At 43.1% G+C, this 24355-nt stretch overlaps 1 protein-coding gene across 2 annotated transcripts in view; it reads left to right on the top strand.

Annotated features, from left to right (window-relative positions):
- Window positions 1-24355, top strand: part of LOC139541341 (carboxyl-terminal PDZ ligand of neuronal nitric oxide synthase protein-like) — a 196608-nt gene that overhangs the window by 123367 nt on the left and 48886 nt on the right. For both annotated transcript variants that reach the window (XM_071345899.1, XM_071345898.1), the window contains exons 6-7: window positions 9748-9892; window positions 10664-10854. In XM_071345899.1, the coding sequence (XP_071202000.1) occupies window positions 9748-9892; window positions 10664-10854 (336 nt within the window). The remainder of the gene's footprint in view (window positions 1-9747; window positions 9893-10663; window positions 10855-24355) is intronic.

Here is a 24355-nt window from a genome sequence, read left to right as displayed (position 1 = left end):
ATTACAAATTTTTGTACAAATTTTATTACACTCCCTTGAGACTCCATGAAATGAAAACAGACATTTCTCCTAACTGTAAAAGATGTACCTCTGAAAGTGGAACCTATATGCATGTATTTTGGAGCTGTAGAGAGATTGCCAGATTTTGGCAATCTATACATACTGCTGCACAGAAAATACTAGATGTACAGTTTGATATGACCCCGTGTCTCTATCTTCTTAATGCCCAGCAGGACTTTGTTCTTGATCCTGACAGAGAAAATTTGCTCATGACCATTACATACTTTGCTAAGAAATGTATCCTTCTATTGTGGGCCTCTAGTACCTCTCCTACATTTAAAATGTGGATTGACCAGATTGTTGACTTTCTCCCTCTTGAAAAGCCCACTTATGACCTCCACAAGAGACAGCCCAAGTTTGATAGACTCTGGTCTCCACTACTCCACTATATCTCAAATTGGACAGAGTGAATGGGGGGATCGGGGAGGTGAGCAGATGCGTGTTGTGTAAGGTGCTGTAAAATCTAAAAACTAATCATTGGCTCGTCATCTCAGCTAAGGCTGGAAATAGCAAATAAGAACCTTGATAGTGCTGCTGCAAGTTCTACATTTTAAATTTTGTTATAATTATTATTTGTGTGTATGTGTGTATGTATGTATATGTAGGTATGTATATATGTATATATATATATATAACTTTTTTTTTTGTATTATTATTATTATATATATTTTTTTTAAGTCTGTCACATCTGTGAATGTGGAATGTGTTTGGTTGGTTGTTTGAAAACTTAATAAAACTTTAAATTGAAAAAAAAAAATAGAAGTCACTTCCGGGTTGGATTTTCTCAGGTTTTCGGCTGCAAAATCAGTTCTGTTATACTCACAGACAATATTTTGACAGTTTTGGAAACTTTAGAGTGTTTTCTATCCTACTCTGTCAATTATATGCATATTCTAGCATCTGGACCTGAGAAATAGGCAGCTTACAATGGGAACGTTATTTTTCCAAACATAAAAATTCTGCCCCCTAGCTTCAAGAGGTTTTAAAGGAATTCACAGATCAACAGTGAAAAAGGCCAGACACCACAAGTCAAACAGCATGGTAGAACATTGAGATTGTGAACCTGTAAATCCTTAAAGAATTTCCATTACCATTGCACACAGACACACCTCTCCACGTTTGGTCCAGTTAGCCCATTAAGATATCTCTCTCTATCTGTATCAGTGATGCCAACTTAGCAATTTTGTTGCTAGATTTAGCAACTTTTCGGACAACCCTGGCAACTTCGTATTTCAATCAGCACCTAGCAACAAATTTAGACCCTTTTAAAAATGTATTTGGAACATTTAGCAACTTTTGAAAAGTGACTCAAACGCTAAAATGCACACATTTTCCCTCTAAATGACACAACAACCAAAAAAATCTCTGTCACACACTTAGTCACAACACACGTGCCTGGCTGCAAAAGTGCATTGTGAGTGACGTCAGCAGCAGGCGCTCAGCTTGTGCACAGGCAGTAGCATGCCAGCAGCAATTTCAGCAAATTGCAAATCATTGTTGGCTAACTGCAGCAGCAGTAGTATGCGTTCGACGAGACAACCCCAATGAATATAGTTGGTCACGAATGTTTGATCTTGAACAGAACTTACAACATCAATTAGCATGTCTCAATCAAAATTGTACACAAAAGAGTGGGAGTCTATATCTGAATTTAAATTGTGGCTGAAGCCAGTAATTGGGGCTGATTGTCGGGCACTGTGCGTACTTCAAATCAGATATGCTTGCAAAAATGTATGACATCAAAAAACATTGTGCTACAGCAAAGCATATAAATAAATCAAAACCATACAACCCCACAACGCAGTCTACATTACCACAGTTGGTTAAGAAAGTGGATAACTGCAAAAGCGCAGAAGCAACTATGGCAATGGCCATTGCAGAGCATTGTTCGCTGCTAGCATGCAACCATTTTGGTATGGCTTGCAAAGCTGCCTTTTCAGATTTTGTGGCAGCAACAAACTTCCAAATGCACCGCACCAAGTGCATAGAAATGATTAGGGGAATACTGGCTCCTTATTTTCTCAAAAGTGTAACATCAGATGTGGGGGATGAGAAGTTCAGTCTCCTTTTGGATGAGTCCATTGATGTCAGTGTCTCAAAATACCTGGGTGTGGTGATTCAGTATTTCAGTGCTAAAAAAATAACCGTTGTGTCCATTGTTTCGGGCTGGTTGAATTGGAGCGGGGCAATGCCAGATCAATAGCAAAGGCGGTAGTTGAGTTTCTTGAGAAGTGTAACCTTAAAAAAGAGAATCTTCAGGGTATTGGCACTGATAATGTGTCCGTGATGACTGGGGTGCACAACGGGGTGCACAAGATTTTAAAGGAAGAATGTGCATTGCCCAATTTGGTACTCATTGCTGTGTGTGCCATTTTTTACAATTGGCTGTCAGTGCAGCATCCAAAGAAACCATCCCTAGGAGCGTTGAGTACTTAATCAGGAAAACCTACAACTGGTTTTTGATTTCCCCAGAACGGCACGAGGCGTACAAAGCATTGTATGCCACCATTAATTGTGGCCAGAAACTCCTGCGGATCAGCAAAGTGTGTGCCACACGTTGGCTATCAATTGAACCTGCGGTAACTCCTATATTGAGCCAGTGGGAAGAACTGAAGCTCCACTTTGAGTTGACCAAGGCCAGTGAGCATTGATACATGGCGGATGTGCTCCACGCATGTACATGGACAAGACCGACTATGTCTACCTGACATTCTTGAAATCAACCCTGTCTGACGTACAAGTTGCAGTGAAGTCATTTGAGGGAGAGCAAACAGATCCTGTCAAACTTTTTGACAATCTGGTACACCTCTTAACATCAATTTGCAGCAGAGTAGTCAACCCTATGGCAAAAAATGTATGTCCTGAAGGATGCCATTGATGGACATCTCAGTCCATCACCATACCTTGGGTACCTTTTCGAGAGCACGGTGTACCAACTCAGTACGAGGACGAAAAGGTCATTCGGAGACAGTGCATCAACTACATTGTTGCTTTAAGCAAGGAGCTGCAAGCAAGGCTCCTAGACAACCTAGAAGTCTTGCGAAACATGGCCTTGTTCAGGGTTAAGGAAACGCTAAAGCACAATAAAGGCACCACTGAAATTATTAAAGTAGCTGAGCTACTGGGGTACCAGCCCTAAACAATTGATACAATTGTTTCCCAATGGAGAAACATCCATCTGTTTAGTTGGGACTCAACTGAAAATACAGTCGAGTTTTGGAGTGAAGTGTGTGACTACACGGACTCTTCCAGGTCAAATCCATTTGAAGAACTGTGCAAAGCTGCACTTGCTGCCCTCTCCTTGCCACACTCAAATGCGGAGGTTGAACGGCTGTTCAGCCAAATGAGTGTGGTCAAGTCAAAGTTAAGAAATAGAATGTCACTGCACACTCTCAACTCCATACTCCTGGTTCAGTATGGACTGAAGCTGGCTGGTGAAACCTGTTACCAGCATAAACTACTAAGTGAAGTTCTGCAGCAGTTTGGCACCACAGCAGCATACAGCTTTAAGGACACTCCATCCTCTACTGCTGGTTCCAGCTCCGTGACAATGCAGTTAGACAGTGAAGATGAAGAGGATTTCCTTGCCAATCTATGATTCATCATATTTACAGTACGTATGCAAGGAGTGGACTTTCTGGAACTGGCGGAGACACACAGCTGATGGTGACAGTGTGCACTGCAGTGTCAATGAGAACGGTGGCAATATCTGGAGGAAACCATTGAGCAGCTAGCCAGCCAAGCAGCACAACAACCTGGAGAGAGATGCTTAGTGCACACATCATTATTTGGGTTAAGTTGCTTGTTCAATAAGATAGCATATATACCTTGTTATTAGCTTGTACCTATAATTGTTGATCAGTTAGGTAGCATGTTAACTGCTTCAAACTATAATTGTTCAGAATGTGTAGGTTTACTAGTTAAAAAGAAAATTAAAAAAATGTAATTGTTCAATAATGTGTAATGTGTAAATGTTCAATAATTCAATGTGTTGTGTTTAAAAAAAATAATTAAAAAAATATCTAATCATATAAAATGTGTTGTGTTTATCTTACTTTTACAAATACAAATATGTGATAAAAAACAAACAAATCTAAACTAACAAATGTCAAATCATATTTTTCACCGAGATGGCCAGTCAATTTGAGAAACGTTATTGTGTATTCTATGTAATGACGCAGTTTTACGTTATTAGGTATTGACGTCATCACGCAATGACATCACAATGTAATTTAGCTACTTTTAGCAACAAATCGACCTGCCCCTAGCAACTTCCCCTGAAAATTAGTTGGCAACACTGATCCCTATCCCTTTTTCTGTTATTGTCTCTCTCTCTATTCCTCCCTCTCCCTCCATTCTCCCGGACCCTCTAAAGTTGGATGTTTTGGTGCCGCTAGGGCAGTTCAGACAGCTGGTTGATAACTTATTTTATTGAGGAATGTTTGTTTTTCATGATCGTGTTTTGTAAGTTACTTTTCATAAATGCTTTATTGCATTGGAATTGTAAATATTTTGAATTTGTATGATTGTGTGCAGGGCTCCCTTGTAAAAGAGGCCTTGGTCTCAATGGGATTTCTCTTTTTAAATACATTTTAATAAATACAAATAAATTCCTCCCTCCTCTCAAGCTGTCCTCCTGTGGACAGTTTAAGGCAGAGTAATTAATGAGGCTATCTCCATCACAGACAGTTAAACGAGGGGGAGACCTGCAGGGAGAACCCATTAGAGACCAGAGGCCTGGACTAATGGGAGACTGACTTGTGTGTGTCCTTCCTATCCATTGCCAGTTGCCACTCTCTACCAGTCTCAGATACAGGGCCCTGGCATGGGCCAAGTGGCATAGCTTTGGGCATCCATCACCCAGGAGACTGAGCCAGCAGGTGGCTAACATTATTTGACCATGCAAATACTCACCAATCTGTCTACATTTTCCAAATTAATGAATCTGATCATTCATCTTCAAAGACATCCTCTTAGTCATTCCCCTTGCCATTGTTCAGAGCAGTCACAGTTGCACCCCAGCCCTGTCTGTTTTAATGACTGTCTGAGAAACTGTTGAGCCATAATGGCTGGTAATATGCAGGCTGAATTGGAGGGAAACACCTTGACTCAGAACAAAGGCTTGGCAGTTAGAGAGACCGAGAGAGTCATTATGACACACTAACATTAGGGGGCTGTTCTATTGCTGGTCCTTTATCTGGGTTTACAACTCTAACGATGCTAACGATGGTAGTACTGCTGGTACTTAATCTGGGTTAATGACTAACAAGGCAAATGGTGCTAACAATGTTAGTGCTGCTGGTCCTTAATCTGGGCTACACTCTTCCAAAAAATAATATCCTTATAGAACCAAAAAGGGTTCTGTCGCTTGCTTCACATATGGAAACCCTAAAAGTTCTTCACTGAACCAAAATAATTCCATGTAGAACACTGAATGTTGCCATTTATTATGGCTACTATTAATAAATAGTAACATATTTAGCTAAGAATATAATTTCATAAACAATTCAATAATGGACTAATAATACCAGCATAGTTTTTAGTATGTATTGTCATTATATGCAAGCATAGTTTGGAAATATGCACTGGTGGCCAGCAGAGAGACCTCAGAGATCTCTTTGTTTGAAAGATGGCCCATGTCAACTCTGGCTGACTTCAATACAATACATCTTTGTCCATTAGTTATAGAGAACAACAAAAATGTGTCTTCTGCTTCGTTCTCAACCCCCCCAAACAGCACACCTCACACATACAGTTGAGTCTGGCACAGGTTCAAGCTACAGCGCAGCGCCCCTGGATGGAGAGCATGTTGTGGGGTTAAGGACCTTGCTCAAGGGCCCAACGGTAAGGGAATGTTTTGAGGATATGAACCCAGCAGCCCTCCAGTTGTGAGATCAATTCCGCCCATTTCTTTCCAGCGCCTGGCCCAGAATTCGAACCGCCCACAAGTCCAACTCCCTAGCGGCTGGGCAGTACACTATGGGTTGTTGCCTGACTGGTTCCAGAGAAGAAGGAGAAAAAAAACAGTTAATCTGCCAAAATGAAGACATCATTTATTATAAATATTTTATGCATACCTCCTCTCAGTCAGTAAGTTTTCTAATGGCCTCATGAAACACAGTCCCTTCAATTGACTCTATACTGAAATTGTCACGATCGTCTTGAGGACAATGAGTGGACCAAGGCGCAGCGTGTGAAAAATACATCTTCTTTTATTGGAAGACGAAAACGAACGAAAACAAAACAACAAACAGACAAACGTGAAGCTATAAAATATGAAGTGCTAACATGCAACATAGACATAGACAACTACCCACAAAAGCCTACTGCCTATGGCTGCCTTAAATATGGCTCCCAATCAGAGACAATGAATGACAGAAATAAAAGTATCAATTAGCTAATTGCCAATGTCAGGCTGGGTCTATAGCTCTATTTGGAATATTCCATAATAACAAATAATTTGTTTTAGCTGGCTAGCTTGAAAGGGTGACTTAAAGTAGCTAGCTCACAAACATGTTCAAATTCTGCTAATATTTCAACTTTATTTGTCTAGCCTATAGTTTATCATATGACTTTGGCTTCATATATTTTAATAAAATAATCAACTTTGCTAACCTTCATACGTTGAAAAAGAACGTGCTTATTGGTAGGCTACTTGCAAGTTGGTTCAACCACCGTCCTCTTGTGTTGTCATCAGGTTTGGGCGGTATCCAAATTGTCATACTTTCATACCGGCCTTGTGCCATTCCGGGATATTCTGTAATACCGGTACTGGCACTGTTTTCAAACCCCACTGATACTCTGTAATCCAAAGGTTAGTAATGCTAACAAGTACATGTAAAATCCCATAGAGAATGCTAACTAAATGTTAAGCACATTGCAAACATTTTGTACAGTTTCTTATCTAATCGATACAAGTATAGAAGTAACTCAAAAATGCTACTCACAGTTTGCTGCTTGTACAAAACAAATATTAGGCAGCAAGGCTCTTAATCCAGAACGTGATTCTCTGCTGTTGCCAAGTGAATACTTGATTTTGGAAGAAGCTAACCACTTAGCGAGATCGCTAAAAGTAAGAGGAAATAATGTGTTTAGTAAAAGCATTCACTCTTAGGGTGGGTTTTATATAGAACCTTTTGGTCAATTCAAAATGTAACTGCCATTCCAGCATGACAACTAGGCTTGGGTGGTATACCGAATATACCGTATACAGGGGTATTTAGAAAAAGACACATACCGTCAATATTGTTGAAACTATTTCTTTGAAGTTTGTTTTATAAATATGAATATTTGTAGCTACTTTTTAAGTAAAGACCTACAGTCAACTTGTGTAATACATTAGGAGAGAAAGAACATTACGTTCTTAATTTCACCTATCACATTATTATGAAACAGAAATACCTTATTTACATAAGTATTCAGACACAGTGCATGTCAGATCAAAATCCAAGCCATGAGGTCGAAGGAATTGTCCGTAGAGCTCTGCGATAGGATTGTGTCGAGGCACAGATCTAGGGAAGGGTACCAAAAAATGTATGCGGTATTGAATCTCCCCAAGAACACAGTGGCCTTCATCATTCTTAAATGGAAGAAGTTTGGAACCACCAAGACTCTTCATAGAGCTGGCCGCCCGGCCAAACTGAGCAATCGGGGGAGAAGGGCCTTGGTCAGGGAGGTGACCAAGATCCCGATGGTCACTTTGACAGAGCTCCAGAGTTTCTCTGTGGAGATGGGAGAACCTTCCAGAAGGACAACCATCTCTGCAGCACTCCACCAATCAGGCGTCTATGGTAGAGTGGCCAGACGGAAGCCACTCCTCAGTAAAAGGCACTGGCTGCTTGGAGTTTGCCAAAAGGCACCTAAAGGACTCTCAGACCATGAGAAACAAGATTCTCTGGTTTGATGAAACCAAGATTGAACTCTTTGTCCTGAATGTCAAGGAGCAAACCTGCCACCATCCCTACGGTGAAGCAGTGGTGTGTGCTGTGGGTATGTTTTTCAGCAGGAGGGACTGGGAGACTAGTCAGGATTGAGGGAAAGATGAACGGGGCTAAGTACAGAGAGTTCCTTGATGAAAACCTGCTCCAGTGCGATCAGGACCTCAGACTGGGGCGAAGGTTCAACTTCCAACAGAACAACGACCCTAAACACAAAGCCAAGACAACGCAGGACTGTCTTCGGGACAAGTTTCAATGTCCTTGAGTGGCCCAGCCAGAGCCCGGACTTGAACCCGATCAAACATCTCTGGAGAGACCTGAAAATAGCTATGCAGCAACGCTCCCAATCCAACCTGACAGAGCTTGTGAGGAAACTCCCCAAATACAGGTGTGCCAAGCTTGTAGCGTCATACCCAAGAAGACTTGAGGCTGTAATCGCTGCCAAAGGTGCTTTAACAATGTACTGAGTAAAATGTCTGAATACTTATGCACATTTTATATATATTTTTTTTTTTTATACATTTGCAAAAATGTCAACCTGTTTTTGCTTTGTCATTTTGGGGTATTGTGATTAGATTGATGAGGGGGGGAAAACAGTTGAATACATTTTTGAATAAGGCGGTAACGTAACAAAATGTGGGAAAAGACAAGGCGTCTGAGTACTTGCCGAGTGCACCGCATATAACCTTTTTTAGTAAAAGGTTCTTAAATCTCATATTTTTTCTGAGAGTGTAAAGACTCTAACAAGGCTAACGATGCTAGTGCTGCACCTGCTATTGATTATACATAATTGTAAATGTATGAATGAATGTAATCCTGGTGCAAGGACAAGGCCGTGTGAATGAAATTGTGTGTGTGGGGAGTGTGTGCGAGCGCAGGGCAGAATGTGAATGGAAATGTCCTCTGTCTCTCTCTGCTCGGCCGAATAGAGAGCCAATCGTTCAGACTGCAATGCTACCAATGTCACACACTCCTGTCACAATCCATCTCTGTCTAATCCAAGGGTCTCAAACATACAGGGGAGATGCAATATACTTTAAAATGACAAAAAATGAATCAAAACTGTGTAGAAATTATACAGTTTCTTGACTTTGTACAGCTCGCTTATAATCACCGAAAAGAAAGTTAGAATGCTAGACTATGGATAGAGGACTATTATTTGCACATTTTGACGGTGAGGAAATATAACACATTTTCAGTGCGGTCCTCCGGACCTCTTTGAAGACCAAGTGCGGCCCCCGGTGCAATATGAGTTTGACACCCCTGGTCTAATCCATCATGTTCATTTACGTTCTTATCCAGAGCGACTTACGGTAGAGAGTGCATACATTTTCATACTGGTTCCCCGTGGGAATCGAACCTTGGCATTGCAAGCACCATGCTCTACCAACTGAGCCACACATGCACCACACATGTACACACACACACACACTCATCCTGTCCAGTCATTCTGATTGTGGTGTGATGAAGTGTTCTTGGCTGCTCTTTGATAACCTCTTATTACCCCCCAGTCCTCCTCCAACTATTTTAAAAGAATAGGAATGCTATTGATTTCTTCCACCTGTCTCTCCCCTTTACTCTTTCTATCTCTTTCTCTGGTCCGAGAACAGTATATTTAATTAAAAGACAGAGAGAAGTCATCCACAGTAGCTCATCAAAGAACATTGAATAACCACTCTCTCTCTCCCTCTGTCTCTTTCCTCCATCCCCTCCTCCCCCTCCTCTCCTCTCCTTCGTCTATCCTCTCCAGTCCCAGGCCATGCGTATCGTGCGGACGGTGGGCCAGGCATTCGAGGTGTGTCATAAACTCAGCTTGCAACACACACACCAGAACGCAGATGGACAGGAGGACGCAAACAATGACAAGACCTGCAATGAGGAGTCCACGCTCTCAGGTGAATACACACACACAAACGCACTCCTGATTGAGTGTAAAAGACCATTTGAGAGGATAGCATCACAGATGAGTCAGTCTATAGAGAGAGACTGTGACTGTGGAACAGAACAGTGGTGGGAGGACTCTGGCTCCAGTGACTGCTGCGTCCTTTCATATGCAGATGAGCCCACAGCATCCACGAACCACGCTCACACATACACACACACACACACACACATCTGCATTGACCCCCCTTTGCACCAAATCTTTTGACTCATCACATTTATTCCTTGTGTTATTATCTTTCTATTATTTTTCTATTTTTCTCTCTGCATTGTTGGGAAGAGCCCGTAAATAAGCATTTCACTGTAATTCTACACCTGTTGTTTACGAAGCATGTGACAAATACAATCTGATTTGACACACACACGCACACATGAGAGCTGATCCCAGCTCTCTCTGTCTGTCCCACTAGTGTAAGCCTCAGGAGCCTCTGAGCACAGCCAATGGGCTTATCTGGAGTGTTAATTGTCAGAGCTGGGAGAACAAGAGAACCACTGGAGAACACCTTAATGAAGCTCCTCCCCTCCTGCCCCCTCTCTTTTTTTGTCATCCTTCCTCATCTTTTGGTGTAGCGACTTTCAACAAAATACCTCTGAGTCCTCTCCCCTCCTCTCATCTTTTTATGTTTCTCTACCTCTTGTGGTGTAGCAACTTTTTTTCTAACAACGAAGTCTGTTACGCCATTGGCCCTCCTTCTGACAATGTGTTGGTGTGTTTGTTCGCTCAGCCCGGGAGTTAACGGGAGCGGAGAAGTCGGCGGTTGCTGTGGAGACAGACATCGATGCGGAGGAGGCTCCCTTACCATTACCGGACAGTACGGTGGAGGAGTTTAACCGCGGCGTCACTGACCTGGACGGAGTGGATGCTACCGCCAAGACTGACCACACACACCTCAACAATATTGACAACGACAAGAAGGTATGGGGGTGTGTGTATGTGTTTTGGGGGGGTGAGGTTGGGGCGTGTTTGAGGGGGAGAGAGAGGAGTGGGGTGCAAGCAAAGCAGGATGAAAGTTCCATACATACAGTATTCTAACTAAGGGCTGGAATGAGAGAACACAGTAATTGCTTGTTAGACCAGTTAATACAATATCATTGGTCTATCTACTGTATAGATTGCTTACACCAGGAAATATAATACAGTTGGTCAATCTATAGATTTCTTGGACCAGAGAATACAATATATTGTGGCCTCTCTAAAGATGGCTTGAGGAGGCGGAAAACAATATTGTGTGGCCTATGTATAGGTTGATATGTACAGTGACACTGTTTTTGTGAGTCAGGGAGAACCCACACACACATTAGTTAACACCTAATTACCATGTAGTTAATGTGGTATTAACATGTAGTTAGAGCTACACTCACAACTATAAACATAATCCCATAATTAGCTTTGCTACAGCATGCTGAGTATCTTCTAGTAGTCAGATAGCTTGTGGTTATTATAGAGAGGGTAAATGGATGTCTGTGAGGTGAAGTCTATCCTTGAATCCTATTAACCTTTTCATGCGTGAGTTCCTAATATCTCTAACGGGTGCCCCAGAATGAGTTTTTTGATGCGTGTGATGTCAGAATGCACTCACTGTTCCAAAATGTGATTGTTACGCAACAGGACAGTTAACCCGTGCTGCCATTAAACCAAGGCACGCTGCCTGCTAATTATCTATAGGATATGTTTCAACTTGTCAATTTCACAATTTAAAATTATTTTCTAACAACAGTTTGAATTGAGGTGTGTTCCGCCTCCTCATTAATTTACATAAGAAGTAGCCCATTTTACTGTCGCGGAAAATGTATGTTTGAGGCTTTACTGAGCCGGACAGTGTTTCCCCAGACCATGTATGCAGACATTTGCTCATCTCTAGTCAGAACAGGCCTTGCACTAACTTTTTCCCCATGGCACATTTTTGGGCTGGCGCCCGAATTGCCTTCTATGTTGTTTTCTTACAAATAATAACTTTGGACATGTGTGCATTCCTATCAAAGTAAGTGCCTTATTTTCTGTATATCGTGTTGTCGTTTCTACTGTAGCATACCGTATGTACACTGCATGGTATGTGAACACCTGCTCGTAGAACATCTCATTCCAAAATAATGGGCATTAATATGCAGTTGGTCCCCCCTTTGCTGCTAAAACAGCCTCCACTCTTCTGGGAAGGCTTACCACTAGATGTTGGAACATTGCTCCGGAGACTTGCTTCCATTCAGCCACAAGAGCATTAGTGAGGTCGGGCACTGATGTTGGGCAATTAGGCCTGGCTCGCAGTCTGCGTTCCAATTCGTCCCAAAGGTATTCGATGGGGTTGAGGTCAGGGCTCCATGCAGGCCAGTCAAGTTCTTCCACACCGATCTCGACAAACCATTTCTGTATGGACCTCGCTTTGTGCACAGGGGCATTGTCATGCTGAAAAAAGAAAGGGCCTTCCCCAAACTGTTGCAACAAAGTTGGAAAACAGAATCGTCTAGAATGTCATTGTATGCTGCAGCATTAACATTGCCCTTCACTGGAACTAAGGGGCCTAGACCGAACTATGAAAAACAGCCCCAGGCCATTATTCCTCCTCCACCAAACTTTACAGTTGGCACTGAAGGTTGACCGATTAATTGGAATGGCCGATTAATTAGGGCCGATTTCAAGTTTTCATAACAATCGGTAATCTGCATTTTTGGATGCCGATTATGGCCCGATTATATTGCAGTCCACGAGGAGACTGCATGGCAGGCTGACCACCTCTTACGCGATTGCAGGCAGCAAGGAGTCATGGTAAGTTGCTAGCTAGCATTAAACTTATCTTATAAAAAAACGATCAATCTTAACATAATCCCTAGTTAACCACACATGGTTGATGATATTACTAGTTTAACTAGCTTGTCCTGCGTTGCATATAATCAATGCGATGCCTGAAATTGTGTCACTTTTCTTGCGTTCAGTGTAAGCAGAGTCAGGGTATATGCAGCAGTTTGGGCCACCTGGCTCGCTGCAAACTGTGTGAGGACCATTTCTTCCTAACAAAGACCGTAATTAATTTGCCAGAATTTTACATAATTATGACATAACATTGAAGGTTGTGCTATGTAACAGCAATATTTAGACTTAGGGTTGCCACACGTTTGATAAAATACAGAACAGTTCCGTATTTCACTGAAAGAATAAACGTTTTGTTTTTTGAAATTATAGTTTCCGGATTTGACCATATTAATGACCTACGGCTCGTATTTATGTGTGTTTATTATAATTAAGTCTATGATTTGATATTTGATAGAGCAGTCTGACTGAGCGGTGGTAAGCATTCATTCAAACCACATTTTCCTCCGTTTGCCAGCAGCTTTTCGCAATGCTTGAAGCACAGCGCTGTTTATGACTTCAAGCCTATCAACTCCTGAGATTAGGCTGGCAATACTATAGTGCCTATAAGAACATCCAATAGTCAAAGGTCTATGAAATACAAATGGTATAGAGAGAAATAGTCCTATAATAACTACAACCTAAAACTTCTTAACTGGGAATATTGAAGACTCATGTAAAAGGAACCACCAGCTTTCATATGTTCTGAGCAAGGAACCTAAACGTTAGCTTTTTTACATGGCACATATTGTACTTTTACTTTCTTCTCCAACACTGTTTTTGCATTATTTAAACCAAATTGAACATGTTTCATTCATTATTTGAGACTAAATTGATTTTATTAATGTATTATATTAAGTTAAAGTGTTCATTGTTCATTCAGTATTGTTGTAATTGTCATTATTACAAGTATATGTATAAAAATTGGCAGATTAATCAGTATCAGCTATTTTTTGGTCCTCCAATAATCGTTATCGGTATTAGCGTTGAAAAATCATAATCGGTCGACCTCTAGTTGGCACCATGCATTGAGGCAGGTAGCGTTTTCCTGGCATCTGCCAAACCAATATTAGTCCGTCGGACTGCCAGATGGTGCGTGATTCATCACTACAGAGAACGCGTTTCCACGGCTCCAGAGTCCTATGGCGGCAAGCTTTACCCAACTCTAGCCGACTCTTGGCATTGCGCATGGTGATCTTAGGCTTGTGTGCGACTGCTCGGCCATGGAAACCCATTTCTTGAAGCTCCCGAAGAACAGTTATTGTGCTGAGGTTGCTTACAGAGGCAGTTTGGAACTCGGTAGTGAGTGTGCCAACCGAAGACAGAGGATTTTTACTCGCTACGTGCTTCAGCATTCGGCGGTCCCGTTCCGTGAGCTTGTGTGGCCTACCACGCCGCGGCTGAGCCATTGTTGCTCCTAGATGTTTACACTTCACAATAACAGCACTTACAGTTGACCGGGGCAGCTTTAGCAGGGCAGAAATTTGATGAACTGACTTGTTGGAAAGATGGCATTCTATGACGGTGCCACGTTGAAAGTCACTGAGCTCTTCAGTAAGCCCATTCTTCTGTCAATGTTTGTCTATGGAGATTGCATAGCTGTGTGCTTGATTTGATACACCTGTCAGCAACAGGTGTGGCTGAAATAGCCGAATCCAATGTATTTGAAGTGGTGTCCACATACTTTTGTATATATAGTGTACAGTCGTGGCCAAAAGTTTTGAGAGTGACACAAATATTAATTTTCACAAAGTCTGCTGCCTCAGTTTGTATGGTGGTAATTTGCATATACTCCCGAATGTTATGAAGAGTGATAAGATGAACTGCAATTAATTGCAGTCCCTCTTTGCAATGCAAATGATCTGAATCCCCAAAAAACATTTTCACTGCATTTCAGCCCTGCCACAAAAAGACCAGCTGACATCATGTCAGTAATTCTCTCGTTAACACAGGTGTGAGTGTTGACGAGGACAAGGCTGGAGATCACACTCTGTCATGCTGATTGAGTTTGAATAACAGACTGGAAGCTTCAAAAGGAGGGTGGTGCTTGGAATCATTGTTCTTCCTCTGTCAACCATGGTTACCTGGAAAAAAACACGTGCTGTCATCATTGCTTTGCACAAAAAGGGCTTCACAGGCAAGGATATTGCTGCCAGTAAGATTGCACCTAAATCAACCATTTATCGGATCATCAAGAACTTCAAGGAGAGCGGTTCAATTGTTGTGAAGAAGGCTTCAGGGCGCCCAAGAAAGTCCAGCAAGCACCAGGACCGTCTCCTAAAGTTGATTCAGCTGCGGGATCGGGGCACCACCAGTACAGAGCTTGCTCAGGAATGGCAGCAGGCAGGTGTGAATGCATCTGCACGCACAGTGAGGCGAAGTCTTTTGGAGGATGGCCTGGTGTCAAGAAGGGCAGCAAAGAAGCCTCTTCTCTCCAGGAAAAACATCAGGGACAGACTGATATTCTGCAAAAGGTACAGGGATTGGACTGCTGAGGAGTGGGGTAAAGTCATTTCCCCTGATGAATCCTCTTTCCGATTGTTTGGGGCATCCGGAAAAAAACCTTGTCTGGAGAAGACAAGGTGAGCGCTACCATCAGTCCTGTGTCATGCCAACAGTAAAGCATCCTGAGACCATTCATATGTGGGGTTGCTTCTCAGCCAAGGGAGTGGGCTCACTCACAATTTTGCCTAAGAACACAGAATGGTACCAGAGCAACTTCTCCCAACCATTCAGGAACAGTTTGGTGACGAACAATGCCTTTTCCAGCATGATGGAGCACCTTCCCATAAGGCAAAAGTGATAACTAAGTGGCTCAGGGAAGAAAACATCGATATTTTGGGTCCATGGCCAGGAAACTCCCCAGACCTTAATCCCATTGAGAACTTGTGGTCAATCCTCAAGAGGCGGGTGGACAAACAAAAACCCACAAATTCTGACATACTCCAAGCATTGATTATGCAAGAATGGGCTGCCATCAGTCAGGATGTGGCCCAGAAGTTAATTGACAGCATGCCAGGGCGGATTGCAGAGGTCTTGAAAAAGAAGGGTCAACACTGCAAATATTGACTCTTTACATCAACTTCATGTAATTGTCAATAAAAGCCTTAGACACATATGAAATGCTTGTAATTATACTTCAGTATTCCATAGTAACATCTGACAAAAATATCTAAAGACACTGAAGCAGCAAACTTTGTGAAAATTAATATTTGTGTCATTCTCAACTTTTGGCCACGACTGTATATATGGAGCATTTACTGTTTATTCATGTTTTTCAAGTACTGATGACAAATCATGCATTCCAATTTCTTATTTAGATTGTAATGGACACATATAATGTGTGTAAAAAATATTTTTTGGAAGGTTGTACTGATTATGATGAGCTAATGCTAAGCTATTTGCCAGCTATGTGTGGCGCCATGTTTGTTGACATAATACAATGTGTTTTGGTTGTAACGTAAGCGTCTGTCAGACCAAAGATGTTATAACAAAATGAGGTGAAGGGATGGTTCACTCGACTGACTTATGGTGCTTTCAGTACAACTGGGAACTCTGAAAAAAATACGAGGTCAAATCATGACGTCAGTGATCTTTAGGTCGGAAAGTCGGAGCTCTAGAAAGAGACTGAGTTGTATGACCGTTCAAAAAAAAATCCCAGTCTGAGCTCTTTTTTTTCAGAGTTCCCAGTTGTCGTGAACGTACTGAAATCGGAAGTCGGAGATTTCTGAGTTCCCAGTTGATTTGAACGCAGCCTCAGATTGTAACTATGGTACCTCAGGGTTGCCAGCTCAGACCCCCTTTCCAGGAGTTTTATTTTTATTTAGCTTATAAACTTCTCCTGTGTTTGCCCCCCATTTATTGTTAAATCCCCCATCATAGTAATATTTCCTGCATCGTATGCCCCCAAGATACCTTCCCCCATTTCTATCCTCCATGGACTTGAAATCCCCCCCAAAACCCCCCTAAAATGGTTTCATCCATATCTGGCAACCCTGTTTAGCTTTCACGCTACAGTTAGGCTAGGCAGTAGGCTTGTATTTGAGGTGATGATCTGTGAGGCGATAACATTTTATTTGCTTTGTGATTTGTCAAGAACTGTAGATGACTTGTCAAGTCATGTGCTCCGGTACTTGTACACACTGTAACAAATACATCGAAGATTTCTAATATGCTGCTTTTCCTTCACTCTGCGCTTCTCAATTGGGTTGAGGTTGAGTGATTGTGGAGGTTACTACATGATTCCATAGGTGTTATTTCATAGTTTTGATGTCTTCACTATTATTCCACAATGTAGAAAATAGTACAAATAAAAACCCTTGAATGAGTAGGTGTGTCCAAACTTTTGACTGGTACTGTATTTGCGATGGTACGCTGCAGGGACCACACAACAATGATTACAAATATGTAATCATACGCATCAAAGGGTTAAAGATAGAGTTATGTCAACGGCGTGTTCTATATGGATCAGGTTGGAAACAACACGGTGTGAAATTGCTATAGCAACAGAGGGTTAGGAAAGGCCTTGCTCACCCCCTTGACTCAGTGTGTGTGTGTATGTGTGTGTGCACATGATGGATTACACAGAGATGGATTGGGACGGGAGTGTGTGACACTGGTAGTAGAGATGTGTGTGTGTGTGTGGGGGGGGGGGGGGGTGTACTTCATCCCCTGTGGGTTTTCTGGAAGCTCATGAAAGGAAATGCCAAAGAGCTTAAGGTCTATTTTCTCCTGTCAGGTCTCATTCATTTGACGAAGCCTTTTACTTCCAACCGCTCCTTGGTCACAGCCACAAATCAATCCAACGACATCATGTGAACAACTTGAAAGACACCAAGGCTAGTGTTGTGGATTAAAGGCACAGTCCGTAGGTTCTGTGAAATAGCTACTTACATTTGAGTCAAAAAAGGATATTCATATGATAGGTAAAATATACGAAACCTTGCAGAGAGCCTTTCTAACAGACAATCTCTTAGAAAAAAATGTAAACTACTGGAACCAAGACTTAAAAATAACTGATATTGGCACAAGATGGAGATCATACTGGAGGTCATACTGTTAATCCAGTATAAACTAATGTATTGAATGTATTACACAAGAGACAAAATTCACAAATGCTACAGCACAAAGGCAGAGTCATGTCTTCAGTGTAAAACTAACAATGACTGAATAGTCCATGCCTTTTATGAGTGCTATAAAGTCCAGTAGTTATAGGCAGAGTTAAAAGGTTGGCTGTCCGAGGTATTACAATGTACAGTGCCTTCGGAAAGTATTCAGACACCTTGACTTTTTCCACATTTTGTTAAGTTACAGCCTTATTCTAAAATTGATAAAATAAAATAAAATCCTCAGCAATCTACACACAATACCCCATAGTGACAAAGCGAAAACAAGTTTTTTTGAAATGTTTGCGAATGTATTAAATATTAAAAAATTAAAAAAACTTATTTACATAAGTATTCAGACCCTTTGTTATGAGACTCAAAATTGAGCTCAGATGCATCCTGTTTCCATTGATCATCCGTCTCTGAATGTCTGCGTGGCCCAGCCAGAGCCCGGACTTGAACCCGATCAAACATCTCTGGAGAGACCTGAAAATAGCTGTGCAGCAACACTCCCAATCCAACCTGACAGAGTTTGAGAGGATCTGCATAAAAGAATGGGAGAAACTCCCCATATACAGGTGTGTCAAGCTTGTAGCGTCATACCCAAGAAGACTCGAGGATGTAATCACTGCCAAAGGTGCTTCCACAAAGTACTGAAGTCCCGTGTGGTCCCGTGTGGCTCAGTTGGTAGAGCATGGCGCTTGCAACGCCAGGGTTGTGGGTTCATTCCCCACGGGGGGACCAGGATGAATATGTATGAACTTTCCAATTTGTAAGTCGCTCTGGATAAGAGCGTCTGCTAAATGACTTAAAATGTAAAAATGTAAAATGTACTGAGTAAAGGGTCTTAATACTTATGCAAATGTGATATTTAAGTTTTATTTCAAAAAACCCATTTTTGCTGTCATTATGAGTTCGAATGGTACCGAAGGAGATGGCTGCCGTTTTAGGATGCCGTAACCAATTGTGCTATTGTGTATGTTTTTTCGCGTTATTTGTAACTTATTTTGTGCATAATGTTTCTGCCACCGTGTCTTATGACTGAAAAGAGCTTCTAGATATCAGGACAGCGATTACTCACCCCGTACTGAAGAATACTTTCTCTTCAACGGGTCAGAAGGGAAGGATTTACTTCAGACGCCCGACAAGGCCCTCATCCCCATCATTCGCAGGAGAAAGAGATGGAGGTATCGAGGATGAAGGTCCAGGTGCCTTGTAAGGATCTGTCGCCGAGAGGGCAATCTACCTTTACAATTGGTCCTATTAGCCAATGTACATTCAACGATAATAAAATAGACGAACTACGATCACGTGTATCCTACTAATGGGACAATAAAAACTGTAATATCTTATGTTTCACCAAGTCGTGGCTGAACGATGACATGAATAACATATAGCTGGCAGGTTTTAAGCTTTTTCGGCAGGATAGAACAGCGGCCTCTGGTAAGACAAGGGGTGGCGGTCTATGTATATTTGTAAACAACAGCACGAAATCTAAGGAAGCCTCAAGGTTTTGCTCGCCTGAGGTAGAGTATCTCATGATAAGCTGTAGACCACACTATTTACCAAGAGAGTGTTCATCTGTATTTTTCATAGCTGTCTATGTACCACCCCAAACCGATCCTGGCACTAAGACCGCACTCAATGAGCTGTATACGGCCGTAAGCAAACAGGAGGCGCTCATCCAGGAGGCGCTCACGCTCATCCAGAGGCGGCACTCCGAGTGGCCGGGGACTTTAATGCCAGGAAACTCATCCGTTTTACCTAATTTCTACCAGCATGTAAAATGTGCAACCAGAGGGAAAAAACTCTAAACCACATTTACTCCACACACAGAGACCATAACCATAATTCTATCCTCCTGATTCCTGCTTACAAGCAAAAACTAAAGCAGGAAGCACCAGTGACTCAGTCAATAAGAAAGTGGTCAGATGAAGCAGATGCTAAGCTACAGGACTGTTTTGCTAGCACAGACTGGAATATGTTTCCTGGATTCTTCCGATGGCATTGAGGAGTACACCACATCAGTCACTGGCTTCATCAATAAGTGCATCGATGACATCATCCCCACAGTGACCGTACATACCCCAACCAAAAGCCATGGATTACAGGCAACATCTGCACTGAGCTAAAGGGTAGAGCTGCCGCTTTCAAGGAGCGGGACTCTAACCTGGAAGCTTATAAGAAATCCTGCTATGCCCTCTGACGAACCATCTAACAGGCAAAGCATCAATACAGGACTAAGATTTAATTGTACTACACCGGCTCCAACACTCGTCGGATGTGTCAGGGCGTGCAAACTATTACAGACTACAAAGGGGAGCACAGCCGTAAGCTGCCCAGTGACACGAGCCTACCAAACAAGCTAAATTACTTCTATGCTTGCTTCGAGGCAAGTAACACTGAAGAATGCATTAGAGCATCAGCTGTTCCGTACGACTGTGTGATCACGCTCTCTGTAGCCGATGTGAGTAAGACCGGTCAACATTAACAACATTAACAATCCAAGCTTGATGCCCTCAATCTCACACAAATCATCAAGGAACCCACCAGGTACAACCCTAAATCCGTAAACATGGGCACCCTAATAGACATTATCCTGACCAACCTGCCCTCCAAATACACCTCTGCTGTCTTCAATCAAGATCTCAGCGATCACTGCCTCATTGCCTGTATCCGCCACGGGTCCGCGGTCAAACGACCACCCCTCATCACTGTCAAACGCTCCCTAAAACACTTCTGCGAGCAGGCCTTTCTAATCGACCTGGCCCGGGTACCCTGGAAGGATATTGACCTCATCCCGTCAGTTGAGGATGCCTGGTCATTCTTTAAAAGTTACTTCCTCACCATATTAGACAAGCATGCTCCGTTCAAAAAATGCAGAACCAAGAACAGATATAGCCCTTGGTTCACTCCAGACCTGACTGCCCTCGACCAGCACAAAAACATCCTGTGGCGAACTGCAATAGCATCGAAGAGCCCCCGCGATATGCAACTGTTCAGGGAAGTCAGGAACCAATACACGCAGTCAGTCAGGAAAGCAAAGGCCAGCTTTTTCAAGCAGAAATTTGCATCCTGTAGCTCTAACTCCAAAAAGTTCTGGGATACTGTAAAGTCCATGGAAAACAAGAGCACCTCCTCCCAGCTGCCCACTGCACTGAGGTTAGGTAACACGGTCACCACTGATAAGTCCGTGATAATCGAAAACTTCAACAAACATTTCTCAATGGCTGGCCATGCCTTCCTCCTGGCAACTCCAACCTTGGCCAACAGCCCCGCCCCCCCCCACGCTGCTACTCGCCCAAGCCTCCCCAGCTTCTCCTTTACCCATATCCAGATAGCAGATGTTCTGAAAGAGCTGGAAAACCTGGACCCATACAAATCAGCTGGGCTTGACAATCTGGACCCCCTATTTCTGAAACTGTCCGCCGCCATTGTCGCACCCCCTATTACCAGCCTGTTCAACCTCTCCTTCGTATCATCTGAGATCCCCAAGGATTGGAAAGCTGCCGCGGTCATCCCCCTCTTCAAAGGGGGAGACACCCTGGACCCAAACTGTTACAGACCTACAGTGGGGAGAACAAGTATTTGATACACTGCCGATTTTGCAGGTTTTCCTACTTACAAAGCATGTTGAGGTCTGTAATTTTTATCATAGGTACACTTCAACTGTGAGAGACGGAATCTAAAACAAAAATCCAGAAAATCATATTGTATGATTTTTAAGTAATTAATTTGCATTTTATTGCATGACATAAGTATTTGATACATCAGGAAAGCACAACTTAATATTTGGTACAGAAACCTTTGTTTGCAATTACAGACATCATACGTTTCCTGTAGTTCTTGACCAGGTTTGCACACACTGCAGCAGGGATTTTGGCCCACTCCTCCATACAGACCTTCTCCAGATCCTTCAAGTTTCGGGGCTGTCGCTGGGCAATACGGACTTTCAGCTCCCTCCAAAGATTTTCTATTGGGTTCAGGTCTGGAGACTGGCTAGGCCACTCCAGGACCTTGAGATGCTTCTTACGGAGCCACTCCTTAGTTGCCCTGGCTGTGTGTTTCGGGTCGTTGTCATGCTGGAAGACCCAGCCACGACCCATCTTCAATGCTCTTACTGAGGGAAGGAGGTTGTTGGCCAAGATCTCGCGATACATGGCCCCATCCATCCTCCCCTCAATACGGTGCAGTTGTCCTGTCCCCTTTGCAGAAAAGCATCCCCAAAGAATGATGTTTCCACCTCCATGCTTCACGGTTGGGATGGTGTTCTTGGGGTTGTACTCATCCTTCTTCTTCCTCCAAACACGGCGAGTGGAGTTTAGACCAAAAAGCTCAATTTCTGTCTCATCAGACCACATGACCTTCTCCCATTCCTCCTCTGGATCATCCAGATGTCATTGGCAAACTTCAGACGGGCCTGGACATGCGCTGGCTTGAGCAGGGGGACCTTGCGTGCGCTGCAGGATTTTAATCCATGACGGCGTAGTGTGTTACTAATCGTTTTCTTTGAGACTGTGGTCCCAGCTCTCTTCAGGTCATTGACCAGGTCCTGCCGTGTAGTTCTGGGCTGATCCCTCACCTTCCTCATGATCATTGATGCCCCACGAGGTGAAATCTTGCATGGAGCCCCAGACCGAGGGTGATTGACCGTCATCTTGAACTTCTTCCATTTTCGAATAATTGCGCCAACAGTTGTTGCCTTCTCACCAAGCTGCTTGCCTATTGTCCTGTAGCCCATCCCAGCCTTGTGCAGGTCTACAATTCTATCCCTGATGTCCTTACACAGCTCTCTGCTCTTGGCCATTGTGGAGAGGTTGGAGTCTGTTTGATTGAGTGTGTGGACAGGTGTCTTTTATACAGGTAACGAGTTCAAACAGGTGCAGTTAATACATGTAATGAGTGGAGAACAGGAGGGCTTCTTAAAGAAAGACTAACAGGTCTGTGAGAGCTGGAATTCTTACTGGTTGGTAGGTGATCAAATACTTATGTCATGCAATAAAATGCAAATTAATTACTTAAAAATCATACAATGTGATTTTCTGGATTTTTGTTTTAGATTCCGTCTTTCACAGTTGAAGTGTACCTATGATAAAAATTACAGACCTCTACATGCTTTGTAAGTAGGAAAACTTGCAAAATCGGCAGTGTATCAAATACTTGTTCTCCCCACTGTATATCCATCCTGCCCTGCCTATCTAAGGTCTTCGAAAGCCAAGTCAACAAACAGATCACTGACCATCTTGAATCCCACCGTACCTTCTCCGCTGTGCAATCCGGTTTCCGAGCCGGTCACGGGTGCACCTCAGCCACGCTCAAGGTACTAAACGATATCATAACCGCCATCGATAAAAGACATTACTGTGCAGCCGTCTTCATCGACCTGGCCAAGGCTTTCGACTCTGTCAATCACCATATTCTTATCGGCAGACTCAGTAGCCTCGGTTTTTCTAATGACTGCCTTGCCTGGTTCACCAACTACTTTGCAGACAGAGTTCAGTGTGTCAAATCGGAGGGCATGTTGTCCGGTCCTCTGGCAGTCTCTATGGGGGTACCACAGGGTTCAATTCTCGGGCCGACTCTTTTCTCTGTATACATCAATGATGTTGCTCTTGCTGCGGGCGATTCCCTGATCCACCTCTACGCAGACGACACCATTCTATATACTTCCGGCCCTTCCTTGGACACTGTGCTATCTAACCTCCAAACGAGCTTCAATGCCATACAACACTCCTTCCGTGGCCTCCAACTGCTCTTAAACGCTAGTGAAACCAAATGCATGCTTTTCAACCGTTCGCTGCCTGCACCCGCACGCCCGACTAGCATCACCACCCTGGACGGTTCCGACCTAGAATATGTGGACATCTATAAGTACCTAGGTGTCTGGCTAGACTGCAAACTCTCCTTCCAGACTCATATCAAACATCTCCAATCCAAAATCAAATCAAGAATCGGCTTTCTATTCCGCAACAAAGCCTCCTTCACTCACGCCGCCAAACTTACCCTAGTAAAACTGACTATCCTACCGATCCTCGACTTCGGCGATGTCATCTACAAAATAGCTTCCGATACTCTACTCAGCAAACTGGATGCAGTTTATCACAGTGCCATTCGTTTTGTTACTAAAGCACCTTATACGACCCACCACTGCGACCTGTATGCCCTAGTCGGCTGGCCCTCGCTACATGTTCGTCGTCAGACCCACTGGCTCCAGGTCATCTACAAGGCTATGCTAGGTAAAGTGCCGCCTTATCTCAGTTCACTGGTCACGATGGCTACACCCACCCGCAGCACGCGCTCCAGCAGGTGTATCTCACTGATCATCCCTAAAGCCAAAACCTCATTTGGACGCCTTTCCTTCCAGTTCTCTGCTGCCTGCGACTGGAACGAATTGCAAAAATCTCTGAAGTTGGAGACTTTTATCTCCCTCAACAACTTTAAAAATCTGCTATCCGAGCAGCTAACCGATC

This window comes from Salvelinus alpinus, chromosome 16, assembly GCF_045679555.1.
Source record: "Salvelinus alpinus chromosome 16, SLU_Salpinus.1, whole genome shotgun sequence".
Classification (NCBI taxonomy): domain Eukaryota; kingdom Metazoa; phylum Chordata; class Actinopteri; order Salmoniformes; family Salmonidae; genus Salvelinus; species Salvelinus alpinus.
The sequence above is the reverse complement of the archived record's forward strand: the minus strand, read 5'-3'. Positions and strand labels throughout refer to the sequence as shown.